Raw genomic sequence first — 26,409 nt, 5'->3', positions numbered from 1 at the left:
ATGCTGCAGTGGTTGCAAGTGTGAAAAACAGTCCTAAGTCACTTTTCTCAGTTCCGTTGAAACTTTGAATGGTCACTAAATGAACTGTTGTAAGTCAAGGACTACCTGGTAAAACAACAACAGGATAAAAAATGATCTGTCCACAATCTCTGGAAACAGTACAAGAGCCTCAGGAGAAAATTATTACCATTCCAAATTAATTCACCTTCCAAAAATGATGAGACATATTTTAATACAGTGGTAAATGAATAAAATAAGCCTAGCCATCTGCTGCCATATCCCCCAGGACCTTTCCTCTCTGGTGCCACACATCTTCTTCTTCTTCTATTGCTTCTGAAAATCATTAAACAAGGCAACAAATCCATCGACTCATATTGTTCACTGCTTCACTGGACTATTTTAATTAGAACAGCAGTACTGAATTATTAACATTGAAACACTACCATAATAAGAAAAGTCATTTTTATTTAAAGTAAATTTATTAAAATTTTATATTTCTATAATATATAAATGTTATATGTGCGCATGTGTGCATTATGCAGTTTATTACTTTAAATGTTCATAACTATCCCTTTGTTAACCGTACTGTTAATCTGCAGCAGTGCATTTACTTTGAATATCATACACCATCAAATCAATATAAAGGTACTCCTCTACTTATGATTGTTTGTTTAGTGACAGTTTGAAGATACAAGGGTCTTGGAAAAAGTGAAGTTGCAATCGTCATCTATAATATATAAATGTTATATGTGCGCATGTGTGCATTATGCAGTTTATTACTTTAAATGTTCGCACATAACTATCCCTTTGTTAACCGTACTGTTAATCTGCAGCAGTGCATTTACTTTGAATATCATACACCATCAAATCAATATAAAGGTACTCCTCTACTTATGATTGTTTGTTTAGTGACAGTTTGAAGATACAAGGGTCTTGGAAAAAGTGAAGTTGCAATCGTCATACCACCTTGTGGTCATGTGATCACTATTTGCAACCTTCCCAGTTGGCTTTCCACAAGCAAAGCCAATTATATGGAAGCCAGTTTTGCTTTAACAACCATTTAATGACCACGAGGGAGGGAAGATCTATGCTAAGCTTTAGGCTAAACACAAAGTTTCTGGAGCACCTGAAGATTCAGATTTAAAGCTTCCAAGCTTGCCTTGGAAATTAGCTTAGCTTAATATTTATTGACTGATTTATTTATTTATATCCTATCTTTATTACAGTTGGTCCTTAAGATACAACAGATCACTTAACGAACATTCAACATTACAATAGATACCCAAAATTATATATGACCCCGTTTCAAAATTATGATGGCTGCAGCACCTTTATGACTGATCACAGAGTTGCTGTAGCACACACACACACACACACACCTCTCTCCCCCCATCCCACCCCTCCAGAACCCACACACCCTCTACACTTACCTTTTGAAGCTCTCAGGACCTCATATTGGGGAAGGAGGGCAGGCCATGTGGACAGGGACAAAATGGCAGCTGCTAAACTGCTTCATTTTGCTGCCTTAAAGAGCTGCAGAAGCTTCTGAATGCTGCAGAAATTAACTGCGCAAATCAGGTTAAAGCAGCAAAATGGAATTGCATGGCACGATTCTGCAAGTGGCGGCTATGCCAAAATGCAATTCAGCTGCTGGAAACATGGTGGCTGCTTCCAGAATGATGCCATGCAGCCACCCGATGAAGCAATCCATTCCAGCCCTCCCTCCGGGAAGCCTTGGAGCTCTTCAAAAGGTAAATGAGGAGGAGGGCGTTTGGCCCAGGTGGGGGTGGGAATCAGACCTGAGGCCTGGGAGGATTCACTGGGAGTGGGGAAAAGCCTATTAGGACTCTAAAGGTCTGGGAAATAGAGCACGGGGCAATCTCAGGAATGGGGGAGACCTTGGAAGGGTCAGGGCAGGTGGGCCTGGGCCAGTACTAGGCCTCCAAGGGTTTCCCCTACTCCTGAGGTACCCCATGTGCCACTTACTGGGATGGCAATAAGCTGAGCTGCTTCATTTAACAACTGTTAAACATTTGTTGCATAATGTGATTTAATGAGCAGACTCCATTACAGTCACATGTCAAGGACTACCTGTATTTTTATAAATAACTCAAGGCAACAAATACACCTATTCCTCCTTCCTCCTCCTATTTTCCCCATAGCAATCACCCTGTGAGGTGGGTTGGGCTGAGAATGAATGATTAACCCAAAATCACCCAGCCGGCTTTCATGCCTTAAGTGGGACTGGAACTCACAGTCTCCTGTTGGCTTCCATGTTGATTTCTACCAGATAGAAGTATTAAATTAAGTGAAATATTTCTTTTTGTTTCAAATGCTGCATGTAAATATTTCTATTATATTTAATTAAATGTTCTTTTATTGTAAACTTCAAGAAAAGCTGCATATGTTTCTAACAGTGGTTAGACAGCACTCTCACGACTATTTCATGGTTTGCTAGACTTGCTAAACCAAGTAATTCAAAAAGGAGCAAAAATGGAAAGAAGAAAAAAATTGGTTTTATAAGCAGATTTTACATTCTATTTTTTCCTTAAACTCTCACAGATGCTGGTTGCAAGGAAGACTCCATATGGTAGGGATGTACAATTTTGGCTTTCAGCACAAGTCAGCTAAATATGCATCTGGGAGAAATAGAAAGATATAAGTGGAGTCAAGGCAAAAATTAAAGTTGGTTTAATTGATACCAGAATTAAATTATATAACAGCAATGTTCATGTATGTATCTGTTGTACAATAAATATTCTGTTTCTAATTACGGCTTTTTAGGTACAGAAGCAGAATAAAACTATTTTAAACATTTTTTTACTAAATTATTATTCTTAAAACATACCCTCTATAGAGAAAAATGTAAAACAAAATATATGAATATTTATATGTAGATGGCTTGAAACAGAGATAGAGAGAAATAGAAAGGCAAGACCTGCTTGCAGGAACAAAGGCAATAGTGTAAAATAATATTCTGTTTTGCAGGTTATTAACTCTTCTTTTGATTAGAAAGAATCAGTAGGAAGGGAAGTCTTACTAACATCAATAATTACTTTTCTTCCAATAGAGAGTATTTTGCAACCATGCTTAATTCTCATAAGGATATCTCTAGGGAGGGAGCTGCCCTCTATGTTACTCTCTGTGTTTGTGTGTTTAGCCTACGGATATTTCCTTTTTATAGACAATGATGCTGTTTTTGGCTACTTCATCATCATTCCAAGCTTTCTCCCACAGTGGTTTAAATTTTAGGGGAAATCAGTGATAATCTATCAAAAAAAGTAAGGACAAACAATCTCCTGATCAGACAAAAAGACAAAAAGATTTTTTTAATACCTTCAATTCCATGCACATTTGGAAGAGGGAGATCATTTCTATTCTACATTACACACTCATGGAGATGTATTATGAAATGGATTAATCTTACCATTCATTGTGTCCTATTAGTAAATATATCTCAATGCTCTCCTAGGTGTACTGAGATGTATTTGCCAGGCGGTTGCCATGGAAACTATACAATGAAGATCAAACAAGAGCAGCACTTGTGGTACCCTTTGCTGAATGAGAAAAATCCTAGTAATTGTTTCATATAAATCACCACTGTACCTAGATCAAGTATTACAGCTTCATTTGAAAAACTGGTTTATAAACAGCGGATCATAAAATCACATTTAAATGGCAGAGAACCTACTAGTTCCAAACTGTCTAGTGCTCTTGCACAAAGGCAATTTCTGTTTTCATGAAGGGAGAAGACACATTATTTCACAATTTGGTCATATTCAAACATATAACTTTCAGTCTGCATTCAGTCTTTAATGTTTAATTCTCAGACTTTGCACTGAGACACTTAAATGTTGTAAAGTGGGGAATGCTGAAAATTTAATTGCAAAAATCCTTAAAGTCTTCTGCAAGTGGGATCTACATTGAAAATCCAACGCAAGTCTACCAATATCGTGATGATCCAAGTCCATGCCATTTGAGAGCCAGTTTGATGTAGTGGTTAATGCATCAGCTTAGAAACCAGGAGACCAGGAATTCTATTCACACGTTACAGCCAAAACCAACTTGGGCCAGTTCACTCTCTTTCAGTCCTAGGAAGGAGACAATGGCAAACCCACTTCTAAAATCTTGCCAAGAAAACATCAAGGACTAGTCCAGACAATTGCCAGGATTCAACATTGACTTAAAGACACAAAACAAACAAAAGTGCCCCAAGCAAATTGCAAAGAATCAAAAGGTGAACTGTTCTATGGACTTGCAAAACGGTGTTGACAGAACACCAAAAGAGATAATTACGGGAGATTGAAATCATAGAATCAAAGCATAAATTTTAGAAGTCATCTAGTCCAGTCCCCCGGTCAGTGCAAGATCATAGAATATTTCTAACACATAATCATCTTGTCTTTCTTTGAAGATCTCTAATGAAGGAGAATTCACCACTCTTTCTGGCGCATGTTCCACTGGCTAACAGCTCATACAGTATAGTAAGTTTTTCCTGATACCTATCATGAGCCCCCCTGCCCTTTGTAGCATTAACCTTCTAGTTCTGGTCCTGCTGTTTGGGATTATATTGAATACTCCCTCTTTTATATTTAACTTTTCAACATCTCCCCATAATTATCTTCTCTACTGTAGGCTTAATATATCAAAAATCTTAAAACATTCCTTGTAAAGCTTGATTTCTAGGCACTTCACCATCTTGCTAACTTTTCTCTGAACCGACAATAATTTGTCACTGTCCTTTTGGAATTAAGGTGGACACAGTATACACACAGCGGTCTGATCTGAGCAGAGCTGAATAATTACTCTCCATGATCTAGACTCTTACAGTATCTTCTTGTTAATGCACTCCAAGATAGCATTTTTTTAAAAATAATTGCATAGCATTGCTGAGTTAGTTTCACTTCAAGTGGACAAGGACACTCAGATCTCTCTCACAAGTAGCTTCCCAGGAAGCATCTTCCTCCAGGGTTCAAGGACTAATGCAAGCCCTCAGAAGTTTTCAAAAATTACTGAGATCAGTTCTTCAATTATCTCTGCTTGACTAAATCCAACAAGTTACAGTAGCCATAGGTTTAGAAGATGACTAGTTATGGAGGCAGCCTATCTTTTGCTTTTGATAAGACTGTGCTCTATTATCAATGTTTGGTCATATTTTGGGATTCTCTTGGGAGTCACAGGAAAATTAAGTAGAGGCCATGGCCGGGGGAGGTCTTTGTGCAAGTCCATTTTGCACACCAGCTGTAGCTATTCTTCGAATAGGGGCTGGTCACCTCACATTTGGAATCCTCTTGTCATTTCACATTTGGACTATTGCAACTTACTTTACCTGACATTGCCCTAAATGATCGTTAAGAAGCTATAATTGGTTCAAAATGAGCAAGCCAGATTTGCCTACATGATATATCTAGTATAGGAACTAAATTGACTGCTGGTTGGCTTGTAGGGGACAATCAAGATGCTGATTGTTATCTTTAAAGTCCTGTATGGCTTATGATTTGAGTTATCTTTTGAAGACTGCTTGCTGATGGTGGAATCTGCCACTTCAGCGAGGAAAATAACACTTGTATATTTAGTTAAAAGAGGGAATATGACTTTAGACTGAATTGTTTTATGGATCTTTGTGGGAGGTGTATTTACATTATTTTAATATTAATTATTATAACAAGTATAAAATATAAAAATTTTATACTTCTTAGAGTCCGATTTATTGGAATGACACAGAAACATAAATAAACAAGTATATTCATTAGATCAGGGGTCTCCAACCCCCAGTCAGTGGACCAGTACTGGGCCACGGCACACCAGCAACCGGTCCACACAAACAAGCAAAGCCCCATCCGTGGGATGCAGGCAGCACACAAAACCACGCCCCCTCCGGTCCACAGAAAAACCTCTCTCCACGGAACCGGTCCCTGGTGCCCATAAAGTTGGGGACCTCTGCATTAGATGACTTTCTGAACTATTTACTTGGCACTAAAAAGAAGGATCAAAATTGTATTTTTTAAAAAAGATGGATCATTTTAGTCATATTTCATTCCCAAATAAAATCTTATTTTATTTATTTATAAATCTTAGGACAATTCATATAATAATGAATATATGAATTTCAGACAGTCAGGTAAGCATGCCACTTGCACAAAATGTCACAACTACAGACTCCTGCCCACTGATCTTCATTCTTGTATTCTTAGCACTCCACCAAGTTGGTAAATTTCTCTCTTGACTTAGAGCAGACATGTCAAACTCGCAACATCACGTGATGTCACACAATGTATCAGAACTTTTTCCCCATTGCTGGCAATGGGGTGGGCAGTTTGACACCCCTGACTTAGAGGGACATTTGTTAGAGGGCTCCTCTTGAAGGCCTTCAAGTGGAGGGTACTTTTCTTTTTAGCTATATTTTTATGGTTATTATGAGCTACTTAGAGTCATCATGTCAGACATGTGGCCAAATAAATCCTGTAAGTAAATGAGTAAATAAACATCATGCATAAATAAGCATATAAAAATGTCTTTTACTGAATAGATGTGTTCTCCTTTGTTTTAGCAGCAGATAAAATATATAGATTGTTTTGTTCCCTACGGGAATGAAGGCAGGATCCAAGCATATTAAAACTGCATGCAATATGCTGATACTGTAATTACTGATTTAGTCAAATCTAATTGTTAATCCTGCACAACTGGGGAAAATTGAAGTGAATCATTGCCAGGCTATGGTAACATTTACAGGCACCACCCAACATTTTTACTGCTTTTGGAGATATGGGATGGCAAGGTTATTTTCTTGCCCAAGTCTTTCTGTATGACTTGCCTATTTCTATGGCATTGTTATATTATTCTGCTATCTTACAACTGCTACCCAGACAATTTAGAGACTGTTTTGTTAGCCTTTTATCATCCTTGCTAAAGGGACAGCTTCAAGAATGTTTTGTGGTAAAACTCCTAAAAGTATCCCACTGAAATTTTAAAGTTGTCTAAACTTGCCCCAAAAGGAAGACAGCTTCAGGCATTTTGTGGTTTTCCCATTATAACCTACGCAGACAAATTCTTTTTAATAGAATCTCAAATATCAAAATAGTTCAAATCAAATTGGCTTGCTATTGAATTTTGGATCACAAATTTGAATCAAATCACAGCTTCTTCATGTGTCCTTGTCAAATCTGATCAAGCTTGCTTTACATAGGAAAGTAGAATACATGTGACAGGAAAACATGAACTCTTAAAAAAAAAAACTAATTTGAAGAGTAAGTTTGTTTTTCATACCTCTTCTAAAGGGCTTTAATTGCAGAGATATGGTCTACTGCCTAGAACCTTTGAAAACAGGCAAGTCATCATGTCAAATCAAGCATTTTAATCGGAGGGTTTCAAACTGTGATTCAATATTCTTAAAATACTGGAGTACATTAGACATACAATGAATGACTCAAAATTGGAAACTGACAAAATGCATTCTGAAACAAATGACTTGAATTATCTACTATATATCTCAAAGAGTCTTCTTTTTCATACTCTTACAGTTAGAAGAGATTTTTGTGAAGGCAATTAAAGCAAATCTACTCCTGTAGCTGAAGAAATTTCAGAGACGTTTCACCAGAAGAAAAGTCTAGGAACTAGGAATGTTCGCTCCCATTCCTTTCTCAATCTATTTATTTGTTATTACAGATAGTCCTTGACTTACAATTACAACTGAGCCCAAAATTTCCATTACTAAGCAAGACAGTTGTTAAGTGAGTTTTACCCCATTTTACAACTTTCTTGCTGCAGTTGTTAAGTGAATCACTACAGTTGTTAAGTTAGCATCATGGTTGTTAAGTGAATCTGGCTTCCCCATTGCCTTTGCTTGTCAGAGGGTCACAAAAAGTGATCACATAACCCTGGGAGACTGCAACCATCATAAATACAAGTCAGTGACATGAGGTAATATGACAGCAGTGTTCCAATAACTCAGGGGTTGTCACAAAGAAGAGGGAGTCAAGCTATTCTTCAAAGCAGGACAAGAAGCAATGGAGGGAAACTAATCAAGGAGAGGAGCAATTTAGAACTAAGGAGAAATTTCCTGACAGAACAATTAATCAGTGGAACAACCTGCCTCCAGAAGTTGTGAATGCTCCAACACTGGAAGTTTTTAAAAAGGGATTGGACAACCACTTATCTGAAATGGCATAGGGTCTCCTGCCTGAGCAGGGGGTTGGATTAGAAGACATCCAAGTTAGAATACCTTCCAACTCTGTTATTCAGTTGCCAAGCGTCTGAATTTTGATCATGTGACCATGGGGATGCTGCAACTATCATGTAAAAAAAGGTTATAAGTCATTTTTTCCAGTGCGATTGTAACTTTGAATGGTCACTAAATAATTGGTTGTAAGTCAAGGACTACTTGTAAGAGGTAAGTCTAATGAAGCAGGGCAAATGCCAAAACACCGTTATGATAGACATGCTATTTGCTACATTTGCTTAACTATGGATTGTGTGGCCTTAAAAATATGAATTACTATAAATACATTAAGTACATTAAAATATAAATACATTAAATACATTAAAACTGAATAAACCATAATATCCTTAAATCATAGTTCCATTATTACTTTGCTCTGCCCCATGAAATCAATGTTGTATTCTTACCAGAACATGAAGAGAAAATTTTGTATTAGAAAGTTTGTGCCAAAACCACATGATTTAAAATGGAAGTTGTGCTATTAAATTTTCATACCAAGCTTTATAAACTAGTTCTAACAAAGATAGTTAAGAAATCTATCAAGATAAAATCCCTTGTGTCATTATTACCTGTGTTTTCCCAAAACTAAGACAGGGTCTTATTTCATTTTTTTTTTTTTTTTTGCCTCCAAAAGAGGCACCAGGTCTTATTTTGGGGGGAGTCTTATTCACTTTCGACATCTACAGTCCCATCCAGCAAGTTCACTTCTTCTGGAGCCGAAGGAGCAGCTTCATTCTGCAGCTGCATTTCAGCCTGCATTTGGCAATCAGGCCTTTCCTGACAGCCTATGCAGCTGAGTACTGAACTACGGATTCAATTCATAGCTCGGTCCTGGGCTGCAGAGGTCTTGCAGAACCAAGCTACGGACAGGCCTTCCGGAAAGGCCTGCGACTGAAGAATGAAGGTCTGGCTGCAGAAGAGCTGGGCCAGTGAGGAGAGGCCTGGCTGCAAGGTAAGTAGGTGTGGGGCGCGTGGGGCAGATCCACACACCCACCCCAGCTTGATTTTTAGGTGTGTGCCTCGCCCCAAAATTAGGAGTTATTTTTGGGATAGGGCTTATATTAGGCCCACCCAAAAAAAAATCAAACTAGGGCTTATTTTTGGGATAGGCCTTAGTTTCAGGTGAAACATGGTACACGGAATTTAGTTGATTTTCTTCTAGACATAATTCTTAGACCACACTATATAAATAATCCATATGTAAAACCAGAAGATTTTAGGCCTCATTTAAGCACAAAAGCTGGCTGGTTGACTTTGGCTGGTCACTTTTCTCTTATTTCAACCTCCCTCATAGGGTTCTTGTTATGAAGAAAATAGACAGGAGTATTAGGTATGTTCGTCATCATGGGTTACATATAACAAATGCAGGATATCTAATCTAAATCTGATAACAATATTGAATAAAATCACAACCAGTCAATTGCAAAAGGCAACTTTACTTGGAATAGTTTACAATTTGCAACATCATCTTTAATACCATTGAACAGCAACATCTGCCTAACTCAGGTCCTTGGGACGGTTTCAATAGATCGACAAAAATGCCAAATCTAGCCTAAATATATGGCTTAATATGCAACAAACAATAATAATAAATACAAACTTGGTTCTACATAAAATAAGATTTTGGAGAATAAAATTTCACTTTAAACAGCTTTAAGCCTGTAGAACCTCAAAAGAACAGTACTTTTGTAACTGTTTAACTACAATATAATAAGTAATTTCTAGAGTACTCTAGGATCTTAAGCACAAGAGCACCACTTATTTCCTATTGTTGCAAAAATTCTGAATAACCTTATACTGTACCGTTACAAAATTTCCTCAACGTATACTGCACAGATTACAGTTCAGGAAATCTGAGCAAATTCCAGTTTCTTAACATTTCCCCAGTGCTAACTACTCCTAGGCCAGTGGTTCTCAACCTATGGGTCGGGACCCCATTTGGGGTCGAACAACCATTTCACGGGGGTCGCCAAACAAGGCTGTCTGCCATTTTTTCCCCCTTTTCTTTGGCCATGCCCCTGGCACCCGGTGATGTATAAGTGGTTGGGGGTCACCACAACATGGGGAATTGTATTATGGGATCGCGGCATTAGAAAGGTTGAGAACCACTGTCCTAGGCCAACTGTTGGCCACAGCACATTTTCTGGAATTTCTGATTTCTAGAAGTGAATGGATTTGGCATATTAATACAAAAGGAAATAATAAAAATAAAATTGACATCACGCTGTGTGAAACTATAAAACATAACCTTGCAATTTGTATACAATTCCACAGAACTATGCAAAGCTACAAAAGAGTACATGCAGTTGCATAACAAGCTTTCTTACTGAAACACTGAAATTTAGGGTTTGTTTAAAAAAAAAAAAAAGATCTTACCACTTCTGGAAGCAACTTAGTTGCAAGGTCATGGATGGCTTTGATCACTATACATAAAGAGGACAGAAGAAATATCACGCCCAAGATGACACAAGCTCTGTAAAGAAAGAAAGATTTTTGGAAACTTTTATGCCCTGCTGTTTAATGAAAACAAGGGACTAAATAATAAGCAGCATATTTATACAGTAAACATGTTTAAAGAATTAATACTCCACACAACACACAACAACATTCAAGAGCAGGACATGAAAACGAAATCATTGCAAGCAGTCCTTGGAATTACCAAGTTGCACAGCAACTCACTGGATATATTATAGATAGACAGTACACTTCCCATTGTTGTCTATCTCTGATGCCTTACCGTCAGTAGAGCAAACATATTTGGCAAGTGGTGTGGGAAGGAAAGGTAATGGGGGAATAAGAATGGAAATCTGTTTTAACTTCAACTAAAATCTATGGACTGCCTGAAAAGTCAGGTTCAGCTCTCGAGTCATTGTATGGAAAAATGCTCATCAACTTTCCAGGAATAAAGGTTACAAAAAGAGCCCATAGCTCTTCAAAGGCTTTCAGAATTCAAAATTTCAGAAATTTTTTTGCCCCATCCTTCCACTTGCCTTAAATTTTACATTTGCATTCTTTTACTTTTTCCAACTTACTATATCATGTGTAGTCATTTGTTTCTACTTCACCATTTACATTGTATGTCCAAAGTACGCACGTCCATCTATTCAAGGGACCAGTACGTTTTTGTTCGTTAAAGCTGGCTGGTTCTTCATGAATTTCATAATATTTTTACTGACTCCAAACACATAATAAAAAAAAGTTCTTGTTCAATTTCACAGTGAGACATCACTACTGGAAAAAACATTGCTTTAATTATTCTGATCTTTGTTCTCGATGGATTTTCCTTTTTTTAAAAGTTCTTGTCAAAGTTCATGATTATTTTCCTGTTATTTCTGTTATTGCTTTGGAATGTCAAGTCAGTTTGCAGTAAATCTGCCCCCACCTTACCATGTATGAGGATGTCAGTCTGGCATCTTCATAACCAAGACCTGGGTTCCTCTCTTGGAAATGTGCCCACCCAAGGTTCAGATCTTATATAGGCCATAGTTCAGGCTTTAGCTGCAAATATCTTTATTTTTTTTAATTTAAATTTGCTATCAATAACTCATGATTGTTTCTGTAGTCAGTATTGGGATGTAAAATAACCTGAACTGAACTACAGTGCTCCATCTTTCATTATGTATTTTTTTTTATTCTGATGTTGCCCATTTGATTATGTCCTGTGCTATACATTTATGCTGCTTCAAACAAGTGATGCAATAAATATGTTTACAAAACTTAATATGATTATTTTACATAACTGAAATCTTCCAGTAATTCAGGATTCCTCTGTTTATCCAGTTTCTGCATTCCAAATCCCCATCAACTTCTTTCTTTATGCTGCATTTAGCTTTTCTTATATTTCGTCATAACATTTCTCAGTTGCTTTCACTAAAGCATCTGTGGTTGGCTTGTGCATTTGTATGACACTGATGTCACTGGATATCATGAATTAAATCTAATAAACACGATCCCATTGTTCATTGATTTCTAGCTGAGCACACAGCTTTTTGAGGATCATCAATATTCTATTCCTTGTTCCGTTGTATGGACTCATGTTCTGAATTGTAGATCATGTAAGATGGTAACCGGTTTAAAGTGGCCATTTCTATGAGCTTGATTCATAGTCTTAAGACATCCAGTTTGAGACACTTAGTTTTTGCTTTAAAAATATTCCTTAGTTCTAGCTTTTCACATTTCATGATCAAGTTGTGCATGTCATTGTAAAGCCAAAAACTTCTCTTTCAGTCCTGTCTCCATCAGTTACCAGAATTCCTTGCAGCTGATTGTATTATTACTTCCACATCTATTCACAGAAGTTCACTGCTCTTTCCACATCTCTTCCTCTAAGCTTATATCCCATAACTGCAACAAGAATTACAAACCTCAATAGTTTATTTAGCCTCCATTTGAGAGAGGATGCCCTGAAGCTAAACCTTTCACAAATCCAAATTGGTCCTCACAATAGCATGTTTAACACTTTCACATTGCTTTATATTTCCTTTTTTTTTTTTTACCAATTCAGCATCATTACTTCATTGACCACAGTTCGCATTGAAGTAACCTAGTATGATAGACAAAATCAAAATTCTAGCTTGGAATAATAAGAATAAGAATTTTGCTGACTATGTTACTGGAAAGCCAGAAAAGGCTATTGTAATATCAGCACTGCCAATATGTGAATTCCCATTTGACTTGAGGTGATGGGAAACAGGCTTTGCATGATATAGACAATTATTCTACAAACATTCATTCAACTGGCTATGAATTACTGAAATAAGTTTTATCCTGAAATATTATCTGTAGTCTTATTTTTTCTGTAAGTAGAATTTAGAATATTTCATCTATCAATGAAAAACAATTGCCTGCCCAAGATCATCCATACCTAAGTAGCAATTTTAATATAGCCTTTCAATATCTCAGCACTACAGATCCACTAGTGTTTAAAGTATATTGCATTAAATTGGTGTGAAATCTTTGATCCATCACATAGAGATGTTTTAGAAACTCAAGCCTTTCTGCATAAAACATAACCCTGTATGCATTTCTAAATAAAAAACAGATGTTATTTGAGAACTCATTTAAAAAGCTAACTAGCACTAGATAGGAGAGAAAGCATAATAGCAGAGCCTTTAAAATTATTTTTCTGAGAAACTAATATTGCTGAATTACCAGCAGTGGAAGGCAACCCAGAGTTGTCATTCAAATGTATCTGAAAGGTCATATTTGGCTTTAACAGCTAAAACAGATAATGTAAACCAGACATGTCAAACACAAGGCCCGGCGGCCAGATGCGGCCCGCAAAGTGGTTTCATGTGACCCGCGAAGCCGTCCTGGAAACAGTGAGGGAACGGCCCTCTGCTGCCTTGGCCCTGGTCCAGGCCACCCGGGAGCCAATGTACAATTTTGTGGTGACCATCTACGTTGAAACACATTCAGTCTTAGCTCCACAAGGCTGTCTGGAAACAGTGAGGAACCAGCCCTTGCTGTGTCAACCCTGCCCCCTGGGTGCATGCTTGGGAGGTGTCACCCTTTGTGAGGAATGAAGAAATGTACCATCATCTGGAAATGGCCAGCAAATGGCCCTCGTCTACTTCACATATCCAGTGCGAACGATGTAGAGCTGGCCATGCCCACTGAATAGGCCACACCCACTCCATCCACACCCACCCAGCAGGCTGCACCCACCCTGGCCACACCCATCCGGCCCCCCGAGAGCAACCGCAATGCAGATGTGGCCCTCAATGAAATTGAGTTTGACAACCCTGATGTAAACTGATTCTGTATCTACCCAAAGAAAAATAAACCACAGATAAGAAAAACTCTACAGTTTAGATAGAACATATATAGATAGTCCTCAACTTACAACAGTTCATTTAGTGACTGTTCAAAGTTACAACAGAACTGAACAAAGGGGATTATGAGGATTTTTCACACTTACCATTGTTGCAGCATCCCTACAGTCACGTGATCAAAATTCAGATGCTTGGCAACTGGCTCCTATTTATGACGTGATCCCTTTTTGCAACCTTCTGACAAGCAAAGTCAACGGGGAAGCCAGGTTCACTTAATGACCATGTGTCTAACTTAACAACTGCAGTGATTCCCTTAACAATTGTGGCAAGCAAGCTCATAAAATGGGGCAAATTTTCATTTAACAACGCTCTGACTTAGCAATGGAAAATATGGGCTCAGTTGTGGTCAAAAGTCGAGGCCTCTGTGTTGTTTCCTTAACTCTGAAATCCTTAATCCACCTACTTATTTTTAGTTCCAGGCAGTAATATAAGAAAAATGATAGATATAAACACCTATATTTTAAACTGTACATCAATTAATCATATGCAAAGTATGGCATCCTTGTTATAAAAATTTGAACTGCCCATATTTTAGTAACAAACCATAAAACATATGATCTGCTGTCGTAACATATTTCTCAGCTTTACTTTTATATGTAAAAAGATCTGTTTAGAAATTGAATAGAAATAGTATTTTTTTTCCAGTATTGACTCTGCTCAAACAATACAGGCAACACTTGTGAATAGGTGATGATTCAGCGCACAAGAAAGCCCTCACATATAAATACAGGCTTCTCACAGCAGAAAATCTGTATTCAGAAATTATTTCCCCAATGGTTTCACCCTGGGCAAATTATAGGGAATGTATTTCTCACAGCTTCTTAACTGTTGATAACAAATGAAAGCATCACTTGAACTGGATATTTACTCAGCCATTTTAAATAACATGAACTTGACTCCCTAATGAGATTATCTAAGGCTATCCTCAATTAAAAAAAAAATTAAATTAGGGTTAAGTTCGGTTTCCAATGGACAGGCAAAGTAATTCACTATGAATTATTTATCTTTAAGCAAATAGCTCCTGTACCTCCACATTATTATGATCACTACAGAAATATATCCTTTCCATTTTTTAAAAACTTCCCAGGACCAGAAACATTACTATCAATTTAGAAACAGTAATGTTTTTCTTATATTGGGGTGCAATTAAACTTGTAACTTTAATGAACCTATTTGTCTTAATTGTCTACCAGAAATATAACATTTTAGCTACAGTATATTAATCAACTGCCAAATTTAGGCAGTACAGATAATCCTCAACTTAGAACAGTTCATTTAGTGACCACTGAAAGCTACAACAGCACTGAAAAATGTGACTTATGACCATTTTTCAGTTACAACCTTGGCAGCATCCTCATGATCATGTGATCAAAATTCAGACATTTGGCCACTGGTTCATATTTATGATGGCTGCAGTGTCCCCGGGGGTCATGTGATGACCCTTTGCAACCTTCTGACAAGCAAAATCAATAGGGAAGCCAGGTTCACTTAACAACTGGGTTACTAACTTATCAATTTTGGCAAGAAAGGTTGTAAAGAGGGGCAAAATTCACTTAACAAATGTCTTAAGAACAGAAATTTTGAGCTCAATTGTGGTCGTAAGTCAACAATTACCTATATAAGCTTAATGGAATCAGGAGCCACAGTATTGTCTCCTTGATTTATGATTTTTTGTCTGAAAGAACAAAAATCTAATGTAACAATAAAAGCAAAACAATGTATTTAACTCTCTAAGTAATTCTTGATCAGTTGGTCAAGAAAGGGATCTTGGTCTCATGTTAAATAACGCAATTCGAATATAAATCCACCATGACAAAATTGCCAGTATAGAGCTGTAATACAACTGCAGTTGATATCTGTTCTGCCTGTCACACTTGAAAATCATATTTTTAAAGTGAAATAGATAGATAGATAGATAGATAGATAGATAGATAGATAGATAGATAGATAGATAGATAGACAGACAGACAGACAGACAGACAGATAACCTTTATTGTCATTTTTTACTGTGGACACAATGGCACACATTAAAAATGAAATTTAGTTGCTTGCTCTCAAAATGTATATATAGATAAAACACGTTTAAACATACTATATACAACGTATGTATAGACCTACACCCTTACACATAAGTAACATATAAATATTAATCACTGTCCATCTTGAATACATAACGGAAGGAGGAAGCTTTGGAGCAGGGGTCCCCAACCCCCCATGCAGCACACCAGCAACCGGTCCGCACAAACAAGCAAAGCCCCATCCGTGGGATGCAGACAGTACACGAAACTATACACTCTCCAGTCCATGGAAAAACCTTTCTCCACGGAACCAGTCCCTGGTGCCCCAAAAGTTGGGGACCTCTGCTTTAGAGTTCACAAGGTTAATACCATATGGCACAAAACTTTGAATCTGGATGTTCTGCTTCGGATACCATGAAGCCTCCTCCCAGAAGGTAACAAAGAAAACAGGCTGTGAAGAGGATGTGTAGTGTCCCAGACAATCTTGTGGACTCTGCTCAAGCAACACTTATATGCTATGTCCTGGATGGAAGGGAGGGAACTGCCAATGATCTTTTCAGCCATCCTCACTACTCTCTGCACTGCCTTCCTGTCTGAAGCAGTGATCAGGACAGGGGAAGGAAAATGTGCTTTTCTCATGCGACGCAGAAAATGCAGGCACTACTGTGCCCACTTCACCAGTGTCTCGCTGTTGAGCGACCAAGCTAGCCTACTCTTAACTGCACATACACCCAGGAATTTGATGCTGGTAACCATCTCCACATGTGAATCATTAATGCACAGAGGAGTGTGGCTATGCCTGCCTTTACCGAAATCAACAATGATCTCTTTGTTTTTTCCAATATTTAAAACTAAGCTGTTTTCCTTACACCAGTTCACCAAACCCTTAACCTCCTTGCAGTAAGCACCCTCATTGTCAGCTTGAATAAGGCCCACTACTGTTGTATCATCTGCAAATTTCACAGTATGGTTGGTGGCAAACCTAGCATAGCAGTCATGGGTCAACAGGGTGAACACAGTAGATTTAGGATGCAGCCCTGAGGAGAACCTGTGCTCAAGAAAATGATGTTAGAAATATTTGTTCCGGCTCGCATATACTGGGGCCTGTTAGTAAGAAAATCAAGAATCCAGTTGCACAAAGGAGTGTTTAAGCCTAAAGGGCCCAGTTTGTCTACTAGATGCTGGGGAATGACTGGGTTAAATGCTGAACTGAAGTTGACAAACAACATAAGAACATGAGTATTTCTTTCCTCTAAGTAATCGAAGCTCAGATGGAGAACAAAAGAAATAGCATCCTCTGTAGAGCGATTTGGTCGGCAAGCAAACTGAAGCAGATCATGTGCTGGCAGGAGGCTATCAACTGCAACTACATTTAATTGATGGAAGAACAGAGCTGAAAATTCTACAGTAATTAACAACACAGACTTTACTAACATTCAATATGTATTCAATATATTTATATATTCAATGTATAAATCAAAAGATAAAATATAACTGAAAGAAAAGATTATAGGGAAATGGGGAAGGGAAAGACGGGGAAGAGAGAACTATTGGATAAAGGGGAGAATGCATTAACATCTAAGTATTTTCAGCACAGTAGAATAAAGGTAATAAAATTATAGCCTCAACCTTTTACTTTTGAGTACTTGGTACTATATTCTAGCCAAGTATGTAACAACAAACACTTTGGCTTTACTATTACCAATATTAACCACTTGCAATTCATAGAAATATATACAGCAATACTTTGTTATAAACCTTGTGTTGTATAACATTTCTCTTTACCCTGTTTAAATAATTATGCATTGCTAATATAACTTAGTTTTTCCAAAACAACACTACATAATCACTTCCTAATTTTTCAGCAAATGAAATGTAGTGACAACAATATATGTAACTGGGAACATAATAAAGCTCTTGCTAATTACTACTCTTGACTCAATCTGTTTTAAGAGCAATAAAGGTGTGGCAACAGAATTAAGGATTAAGAAAAAACCAGTGATGCATGCAAATACAATCTGTGCAACTGTTTTCACCTGTATGAGACAATACATAGAGATCATGTTGTCTTCCTCCTGTTATCCACTGTATTTTTGCAATACGTATTTTGCAAGGAATTGGAACCAATTTTAGCAGCTTTCTGCAAAGTTAATTAGAATATTCACTGAACTGTGATGACACTACGCTGAATAGAACAAGATTATCAATATCAATCATATATCTAGTGGGTGTGCTTGTTAGCTTGTGGTTATCTTACAGTTTGACAGAGCTGTCAGAAATTCAAATCCTGTTTTATTCATTTAATATAAGGCATTTTTAAAAAAAGAAAAAAACCAATTATTTAATTTTTATTAAATTAATTAAAATAGTGTATTTCACATTCCAAATGACATCAATAGAACTTCAAAAAACTTCATCCTTTTGCATAGAGTATGCCTCTACATTTCTAAATTCATTGGGAAACAATGACCATAGAGTTTTAGGCACAGTTGTGTACTGTTGTCAGAAATTCACCACCTATGCACATAATTTCAGGCATGTAAATAATATCTGATCTATAGGATATTTTGACAAGGTTTAAAATGCATAACAATGTCTTATTGATTGCTGATTTTTCTTAAATTTGGGGAATAGCTATTTCTGATGGGCTAATTAAAGGATAAATTAGTTATAATTAAGGTGATATATCTCAGAACAAGGATAATTAGATCAACCAAGATCTACACAGTATTCAAGTAGAAGATTAAATAGTTGTTGAAGTTCAAAAAAAATTGGCAATTTCCTTTACATATACATTTCAGGAGGAGAAGCAGTCATACACATTTACCAAAGACAGCTGGAAGCTAGAATGCACACATGCTTAACATATGGACTAGCATGCTTATTCTAACTTAAGGAAAGAAAATGTGGAGAGAAAAAAAACAGTGAGGACAGAATACAAAAAAAAAGGATGGCTATGTAAACCATTTAGAAAATAAGTTGATAGATACAGAGTATAAATTAATAAGAAAAAGAAAAATAACTGCTAAGCAGAATTGCCAGTTCCAGATTGTGTAGTTTGAAAACAATTGAAATCTCTGTCTACATAGGCTAGACTTTGCAATCTATAAAGTAGAGCCAACGTATGCAAGACCAAATGCCTCTTATGTTTGTTATGACCTCATAATCTTCTGGACAGAGTCAGCCTGAAATGAAGGGAAGACTAAATAGAGGCTAAATTCATTATTTGGGTAACTGGATACCCAAGTCACCCAACTAGCTTTAACTGTACGGTAATCAATAATAAACTAGTTAAGATTGCTTTCATAGGTTCTTTCACCACTGAAATAACTAATCACCAAGAGAAATATACTTGCATTCATCTTCCTTGACTCTGACATTCTCCATATAGGTTAGACATGTCAAACTTGCGACATCACGTGACGTCACGCAACGTATCGGAGCTTTTTCGCCGTTGCTGGCAATGGGGTGGGCGCAGCTCCGGTATAATGAAACCGGTCTGTGGGCCGGCAGTTTGACACCCCTGATATAGGTGCAGTTAAACTGTAACATTCCTCAGCCGGCATGGCCTTTGCTGAGAAACCTGGAAGTAGATATCTAGATGTTATCCACAGGGATGTACATGCTGTATCTCAGGAACTTCATTAAACACTCAAGGACCAGAATACAGGTAGTCCTCAACGTACGATTCATTTAGTGATCATTTGAAGTTACAATGGTACTGAAAAAAGTGACTTATGACTGTTTTTCACACTTATTGATCATTGCAGCATTCCCATGCTTACCTGAACAAAATTCAGACACTTGGCAACTGGCATGTATTTATGACTGTTGCATTGTCCCTGGGTCACAAAAGGTCACTTTGCAACCTTCTGACAAGCAAAGTCAATAGGGAAGCCAGATTCACTTAACAACCATGTTATTAACAACTGCAGTGATTCACTTAACAACTATGGCAAGAAAGGTTGTAAGATGGGGCAAAATTCACTTAATAAATGTCTCACTTAGCAACAGAAATTTTGGGCTCAATTGTGATCGTAAGTCGAAGGGTAATCTGTATGTCAGACACAGAATAGGCTGGGGATTCAGTGAGGCAAAAGTAACCTAAAGCAGTCTCTTATGCGTCAAAACGATAAAGAAAAGAAGTGCCATTACTATTTCTGAAGAAGGGAATTAGCTGGTAGAAGGAAGGGTTCAGAATTATGCCAGGATCAACAAGGAGTAGGAGGAAGACATAATTTTTTACAGCCAGATCCATAATGCTGAGGGCCAGGCAAAGCAAAGAGAACCACTCAATATGTGTGCAAGACAAGAAGCAATGCATGGAAATTGATCAAGGAGAGAAGCAACTTAGAACTAAGGAGAAACTTCCTGACAGTTTGAACAATTAACCAATGGAACAACCTGCCTCCAGAAGCAGTGAATGCTTCAACACTGGAAGTTTTTAAGAAGAGACTGGACAGCCATTTGTCTGAAATGGTATAGGGTTTCCTGCCTGAGCAGGGAGTTGGACTCGATGACCTCCAAGGTCCCTTCCAACATTATTATTATTATTATTATTATTATTATTATTATTATTATTATTAAAGTTATTTATAGGACTCTCGATGCAAGTAACAACAGCTTTGGCTCTGATACTGCAGAGCTTTTCATTATACTATCTGTTTTTGAAATATAAATGAGAGCTTTCTATTCCAACACACACAAACTCTTTTAATCATTCCAAATGCAAATTTTTAAATGCATTGTTCCTGAAGTACTCCATTAGTATATTTAATATGACAAATTGTTTGCTTTCGTATATATGACTTTAACAAGTTTTTTTGTGACACATCTTTTCTGATTTTAGGTAGCCTGGAAGACAGAAATTGGGCTCTGAAATGCTGAGTTTGTACAATAGAACAATGCAACAAGCATTTTGAGCTTTTTTTCTCTTTCGGTTTTAAATCTTAAAATATTCATAAAGACACAATGATTTATTTAAAAAAATATCACAAGGCTTACTACCAATACCTACGGTAACATTTAACAAAGGTATCTTATAATGCTTTTCCTAGCAAATTTAAAATAAAAGTATCATTCACCTAACTATTCTATAATACAAACAGAAATATACAAGAAAATATCAAAGCACTATGATCAGAATTATTAATACTTATCTTAGTGATCCATGTTTATTCTAATTTACAGTATATTTACTTAGCTACTGAATATGAAACAGCACAGTGCTATATCATAATATCTGTCCAACGATTCCAAGTAATTTCACACAAGATTATGTACTTTGTATTTTTTTTCTGACCTAAACGTTGCAGTAGGTATGCAGTGGCAAAATGAATTACAGCTCCATTCTTTTTTCCTGCCCACAGGGCCCAGATTTCTGATATTTATAAAATAATGAGCAATGCAAGAAGTAAAGCTATACAGTTCTGTAAGTATAACTTTAGTTTGTCCCTGACTGTATAATTGTTTATTCATGTTTGATTTCTGATACTATTTTTCTGATCAAACTTACTCAACTGTAGGCTAGGAAGTTCAAGTTCAGTACCCATGCCCTGATATCTTAGACCTTAGACTAGGTGAAATTATGTAAATAAAGCCATGGCATATTACATACAGTACTCTTTCCCCCATTTTCATGGAGATTACAAGGTTCTTCAGAACTCATTTGCTCATGCCAGTTTCTAAGATTGCTAGACAAGTGTACATGAGAGTTGTAACCATGGTTTTAACCTCTAATCTTTTCTTACTGGCACTTTCCCTCTACAAGTAACTTCCTATGGTACTGTTTCATTACATAAAACATGGAGGCGTTTATTTTTCCTGCATACATGCACAAAAGCACGCACATTCAGAAGCAAGCATGTTTTCTACATCCCCCACATTCTCAACACGCACAGTTGCACTCAATTTACATCTCCTTCCAATCACAGCCTGTTGCAGGAAACTCTCCTTCATAATTAATAAAAAAAAACTGTATAAGAGGGTAAAGACTGTGTCTCCCCTGTCCCAAACAAATAATCTGCTTAGCATGGAGTGACCATTGCAACTTTGGCAGGATTAATGAACAGAAATTATGCATTTCCTATATATACCTAAATTATACACCTAAAACAAGTAACTATCTTCATCCATTTTTGTGGAGAAACACTAAAAGTCAAATAGCTTGTTGAAATGTTTATTAAAGAAAAATGGTCCACGGGAGGGGGGGCAGAAGCAGCACCTTAGCATATGATTAACATTATACTTTGAATCTAATATGATAAATCATATTCTGTCAGTGGAATAAGATAAAATCAAAATAATGAATTACTGCTACACTTTTACACAAACTAGCTTTGATAGATTGCTTGCCTTGAGATCACCCACTGTGCAACTTAATACAGCAGGGCCTGTCTGTTCAATGTGAATTTCAAGCTGCAGGTACCAATGTATGCATCCCCCACTGAAGGAGGCACCAAGGTTTTCAGCAAAGGAACTATATTACATATGGTCCTTTCCTGTGGTGCTGTGAAAAGATTTTTAGTACTGTGCCACCAGGAGGTTTTGAGAAATCATGAGGGCAGAAAAAAATAATTGGCCCAGTGGAAATAAAGTATTAATGAAAGCTTCAGCAGAGATAAAAATAGCTTTAAGTACTCACATATATTCTCTGTGTGCCGAATGAACTGCTGCTGCATTGCTGTACCGCCATAGAACTATCACTGAAGACAACACATCCAAAGTGGCATCAAACTGGAAAAGATAATAAACAATTTAATTGGGGTAACTAAAGCAAAACATGTTGTAATGAAAGATTGGTAAGGGTACTGCAAGGCTATATATGAATACAGCATTAATCATTGGAACAAAAAGCAAGAAACATTAAAAATTGACTTTTTTATTTTAAAAGAAACAAAAAACAATACAATTATGTCAGTTGAAGGAGTAATAAGATTTTAAACCCCATCAATCATAAAGTGTGAGCTCTTTTCTGCTGCAAAACACATATATTTAAAAACAAGACTTTTCTATAAGGGCAGAAGGATCAAACTTACGGCAAAGCAATGAGCATTACTGTCAAATAATAAAAACTAGAGTGCAAATTGTTCTGAATTTTCTGAATTAGCAAATTATAGCACCAACTTCATGTCTGATGGATTCACATGAACAACACTGCCAGAATTACTTGTTTTGTTAGACATCTGATTGACAACTGTCACAAGTTCAAACTACAATCCAATCCTATTAGATACATATGATGATGATCTGAGGAACAAACTTTTTTAAAGAGTTCTTAATGAATATGAATATATGAACATGAACAGAACTACCAAAAGAGGATTTCTTTCATAACTGATTGGTACATTTATTGGCTAGATCTCCCAACTTTCTTCTAGCTCAGTGGTTCTCAACCTGTGGGTCAGGACCCCATTTGGGGTCGAACGACCATTTCACAGGGGTCGCCAAACAAGGCTGTCCGCCATTTTTCCCCCTTTTCTTTGGCCACGCCCCTGGCACCCGGTGATGTATAAGTGGTTGGGGGTCACCAAAACATGGGGAACTGTATTATGGGGTCGCGGCATTAGAAAGATTGAGAACCACTGTTCTAGCTCAAGGAGGTAGACATAGCACTCTCTCCTCCAGGTTTTTCTCAAAATAACCCTATTTGATAGATTGGGCTGTGACAGTATCAAAATCACCCACTGAACTTCTGTAGATGAGAATGGACTTAAACTCTCAGTCCAGTCCTAGACCTGAACTGCTGTACAACATTGGGTCTCTATGGCATTACAATAACATGGAGGTGGGGAACCATCTCTCTGTCCATTTGAAATTTGCCCTTAGTATTAGAACTTTTTAATGTTATATAAATAGTGAACTAGAATATCTATTTCATATTTTACTTCTAACAGAGCTCCCAGCACTTGCAAATCAGCATGAAGCTGATTAATCTTCTGATACTGAGACTTACCCTGAGAGTATAGACACAGAATTAAGTTAGCTCTTGCTTAAAACTCCACAAATTGGACTCTCAGTTGAAACATGCTTGAGTTATGCCAGCTAATATAAGACACAGTGGACAATGCTGGGAACATGCTTTAGACCCATTTCTAATTCTTCTGTGAAATTCAAATAAGAAATCCTACTTAAAATCCAATTAGTCTTCTGATTTGATTGTTTAACTTTATTTATGGTTCCTCTCTTTCTTAAATTTCTTTGTATGAATTGATAATATTTGTGGCAACTGTAGATGAAACTAAGGTGTGAATTCAATCAGAAAAAGCAAATGTACTTTTCAGCTATGAGAATACTTACTGCAAATCCAAATGATGAAGCACTGTACCTCATTACAGAGACAGCTAAAAGGAAAAAGAAATTTTAAAATCTACATTCATTGAAATTTCATGCTTGATTATCATTCACTCTGAATAAATGACACTACTGTACTACAATAACCTCAAAATGAATAAATATATCAGAATTGTTATTCAGAAACTCGAGAGAATAAGAAAGAATATCTGGAAAGAAAATGTGCATCACCTGCTGAATATATAAATTCACTATTTCATCATAAATATTTATAAACATAGAATAATTTTTTAAAGGGATATAATCTATTAAAACGTAGAGGATTCTCTCTATGCAGTTATAGAGTTCTGTTTTTCATACGGAAGGACAAGAGATGCTTCCTCCTATTATCTGCAAGCAGCTCTTTAAATCCTTTCAACTCCCTAAAATGCTGTGTTTTGATTTCTGCTCACAAGGCTTTCTGTAGAGTTACTGTCACTGAAACAAAAAATATAACCATTTTTAAGAAACAAAATTTTCATAGGTTTTTTTTTCACTAGTTGTTCAGATCAATACCAGTCAATACCAATTGTACATTTTTGTGGAATTCTGGGAGTTGAAGTCCACCTATCTTAAAGTGGCCAAGGTTGAGAAACACTGTCTAAGATAATGTTAATACAATTTTAAAAATATACTTTACAACATAAAGGGCTTGAACATATAAAGTATCATCAAATTATAATTTGTTACAATTTAAAATTTGCATTACTAATCCTTCTCTTTCATTTTTATGTGAAAATAAGAAGAAACAAGGAAACAAAAATGCATATTTATCATATCCTATTCAAAATGGGTATATTTAGTCAAGTAATACAATGTAATTGTTAACACCTAAATCAATCTACTTAGCAACAGAACAAAAATGGACATTTAAACATATAAATTAAAATGTACTGATTTTTGCATAGATTTCCAATCAGGACTCCCAGGATTAAAGGCCCATTTAGCCCTAGAAAGAGAGGGAAGTTCTTCAGATCAAAGGCCAGCTAACTTATCAATTGGACTGGCAATTTTTATTTTCTTTGGTAGAGAAAATGAATTTTGGGGATAATTTTTTACATGCACTTAAAGCTATATATCAGCAGCAATCTGCACAAATTGTTGTAAATGGGGGATTGACTGAGAATTTCAATATTCAAAAAGGGACAAGACAAGGATGTCCATTATCCCCATTGTTATTTGTTTTAACATTGGAAATTTTATTGATTCAGATTCGGGAATCGAAGTTAGTTAAGGGTGTAAAGATAAGGAAGAATGAGTATAAATTGCGGGCATTTGCGGATGATTTGGTTTTAATTTTGGAACAGCCGAATCAGGCGATTGATGGTTTATTAGAACTTATAACACAGTATGGGAATGTTTCTGGTTTTAAAGTTAATAATTATAAGACTAAGATATTATCTAAGAATATGTCAGTTAAAGAAAGGGAAAGTTTGATTAAAGCCACAGGTTTTCAGATGGTAAAAAAGGTTAAATACTTGGGAGTATATCTAACTGCTTCAAATGGAAAATTGTACAAGAACAATTATGAACCACTATGGGCAAAAGTCCAAAAGGATTTAATAGATTGGAAAAAATTGCAATTGTCATTGTTGGGGAGAATTTCAGCTGTAAAAATGAATGTTCTACCAAAGTTTCTTTTTTTGTTTCAGATGATACCTATTCTTAAAAAAGAGGCAAATTTGGAGGAATGGCAAAAGGGTATCAATAATTTTATATGGGCCGGGAAGAAACCAAGGGTTAAATTTAAGATATTACAGGATGCTCGAGAAAGAGGGGGACTTAAGGCACCCAATTTGAAATTATATTATGATGCAGCCGCCCTAACTTGGTTAAGTGATTGGCTTAATTTAACAAATATGGATATTCTTTTTTTGGAAGGTTGGGATTTAATATATGGTTGGCATGCATATTTAATTTTTAATAAGAAAGTTGATCGGACTTTTAAATCACATATTTTGAGGAATGCCTTACTTCGTGTTTGGAAGAAGTATTATTATAGATTAAA

At 36.6% G+C, this 26,409-nt stretch overlaps 1 protein-coding gene across 1 annotated transcript in view; it reads right to left on the bottom strand.

Moving 5' to 3' along the window:
* TMEM163 (transmembrane protein 163) overlaps nucleotides 1–26,409 on the bottom strand; it is an 82,282-nt gene that overhangs the window by 11,041 nt on the left and 44,832 nt on the right. Inside the window, exons 3-5 of the mRNA XM_039328246.1 lie at nucleotides 24,369–24,412; nucleotides 22,714–22,805; nucleotides 10,595–10,691 (exon numbers count right to left, since the gene is read on the bottom strand). Coding sequence (XP_039184180.1) covers nucleotides 10,595–10,691; nucleotides 22,714–22,805; nucleotides 24,369–24,412 — 233 coding nt within the window. The remainder of the gene's footprint in view (nucleotides 1–10,594; nucleotides 10,692–22,713; nucleotides 22,806–24,368; nucleotides 24,413–26,409) is intronic.

This window comes from Crotalus tigris, unplaced genomic scaffold (genome assembly GCF_016545835.1).
Source record: "Crotalus tigris isolate CLP2741 ecotype Arizona unplaced genomic scaffold, ASM1654583v1 scf7180000024374.3283719, whole genome shotgun sequence".
NCBI lineage: Eukaryota > Metazoa > Chordata > Lepidosauria > Squamata > Viperidae > Crotalus > Crotalus tigris.
Note: the sequence above shows the minus strand (reverse complement) of the source record. Positions and strands in the feature narration are given on the sequence as shown.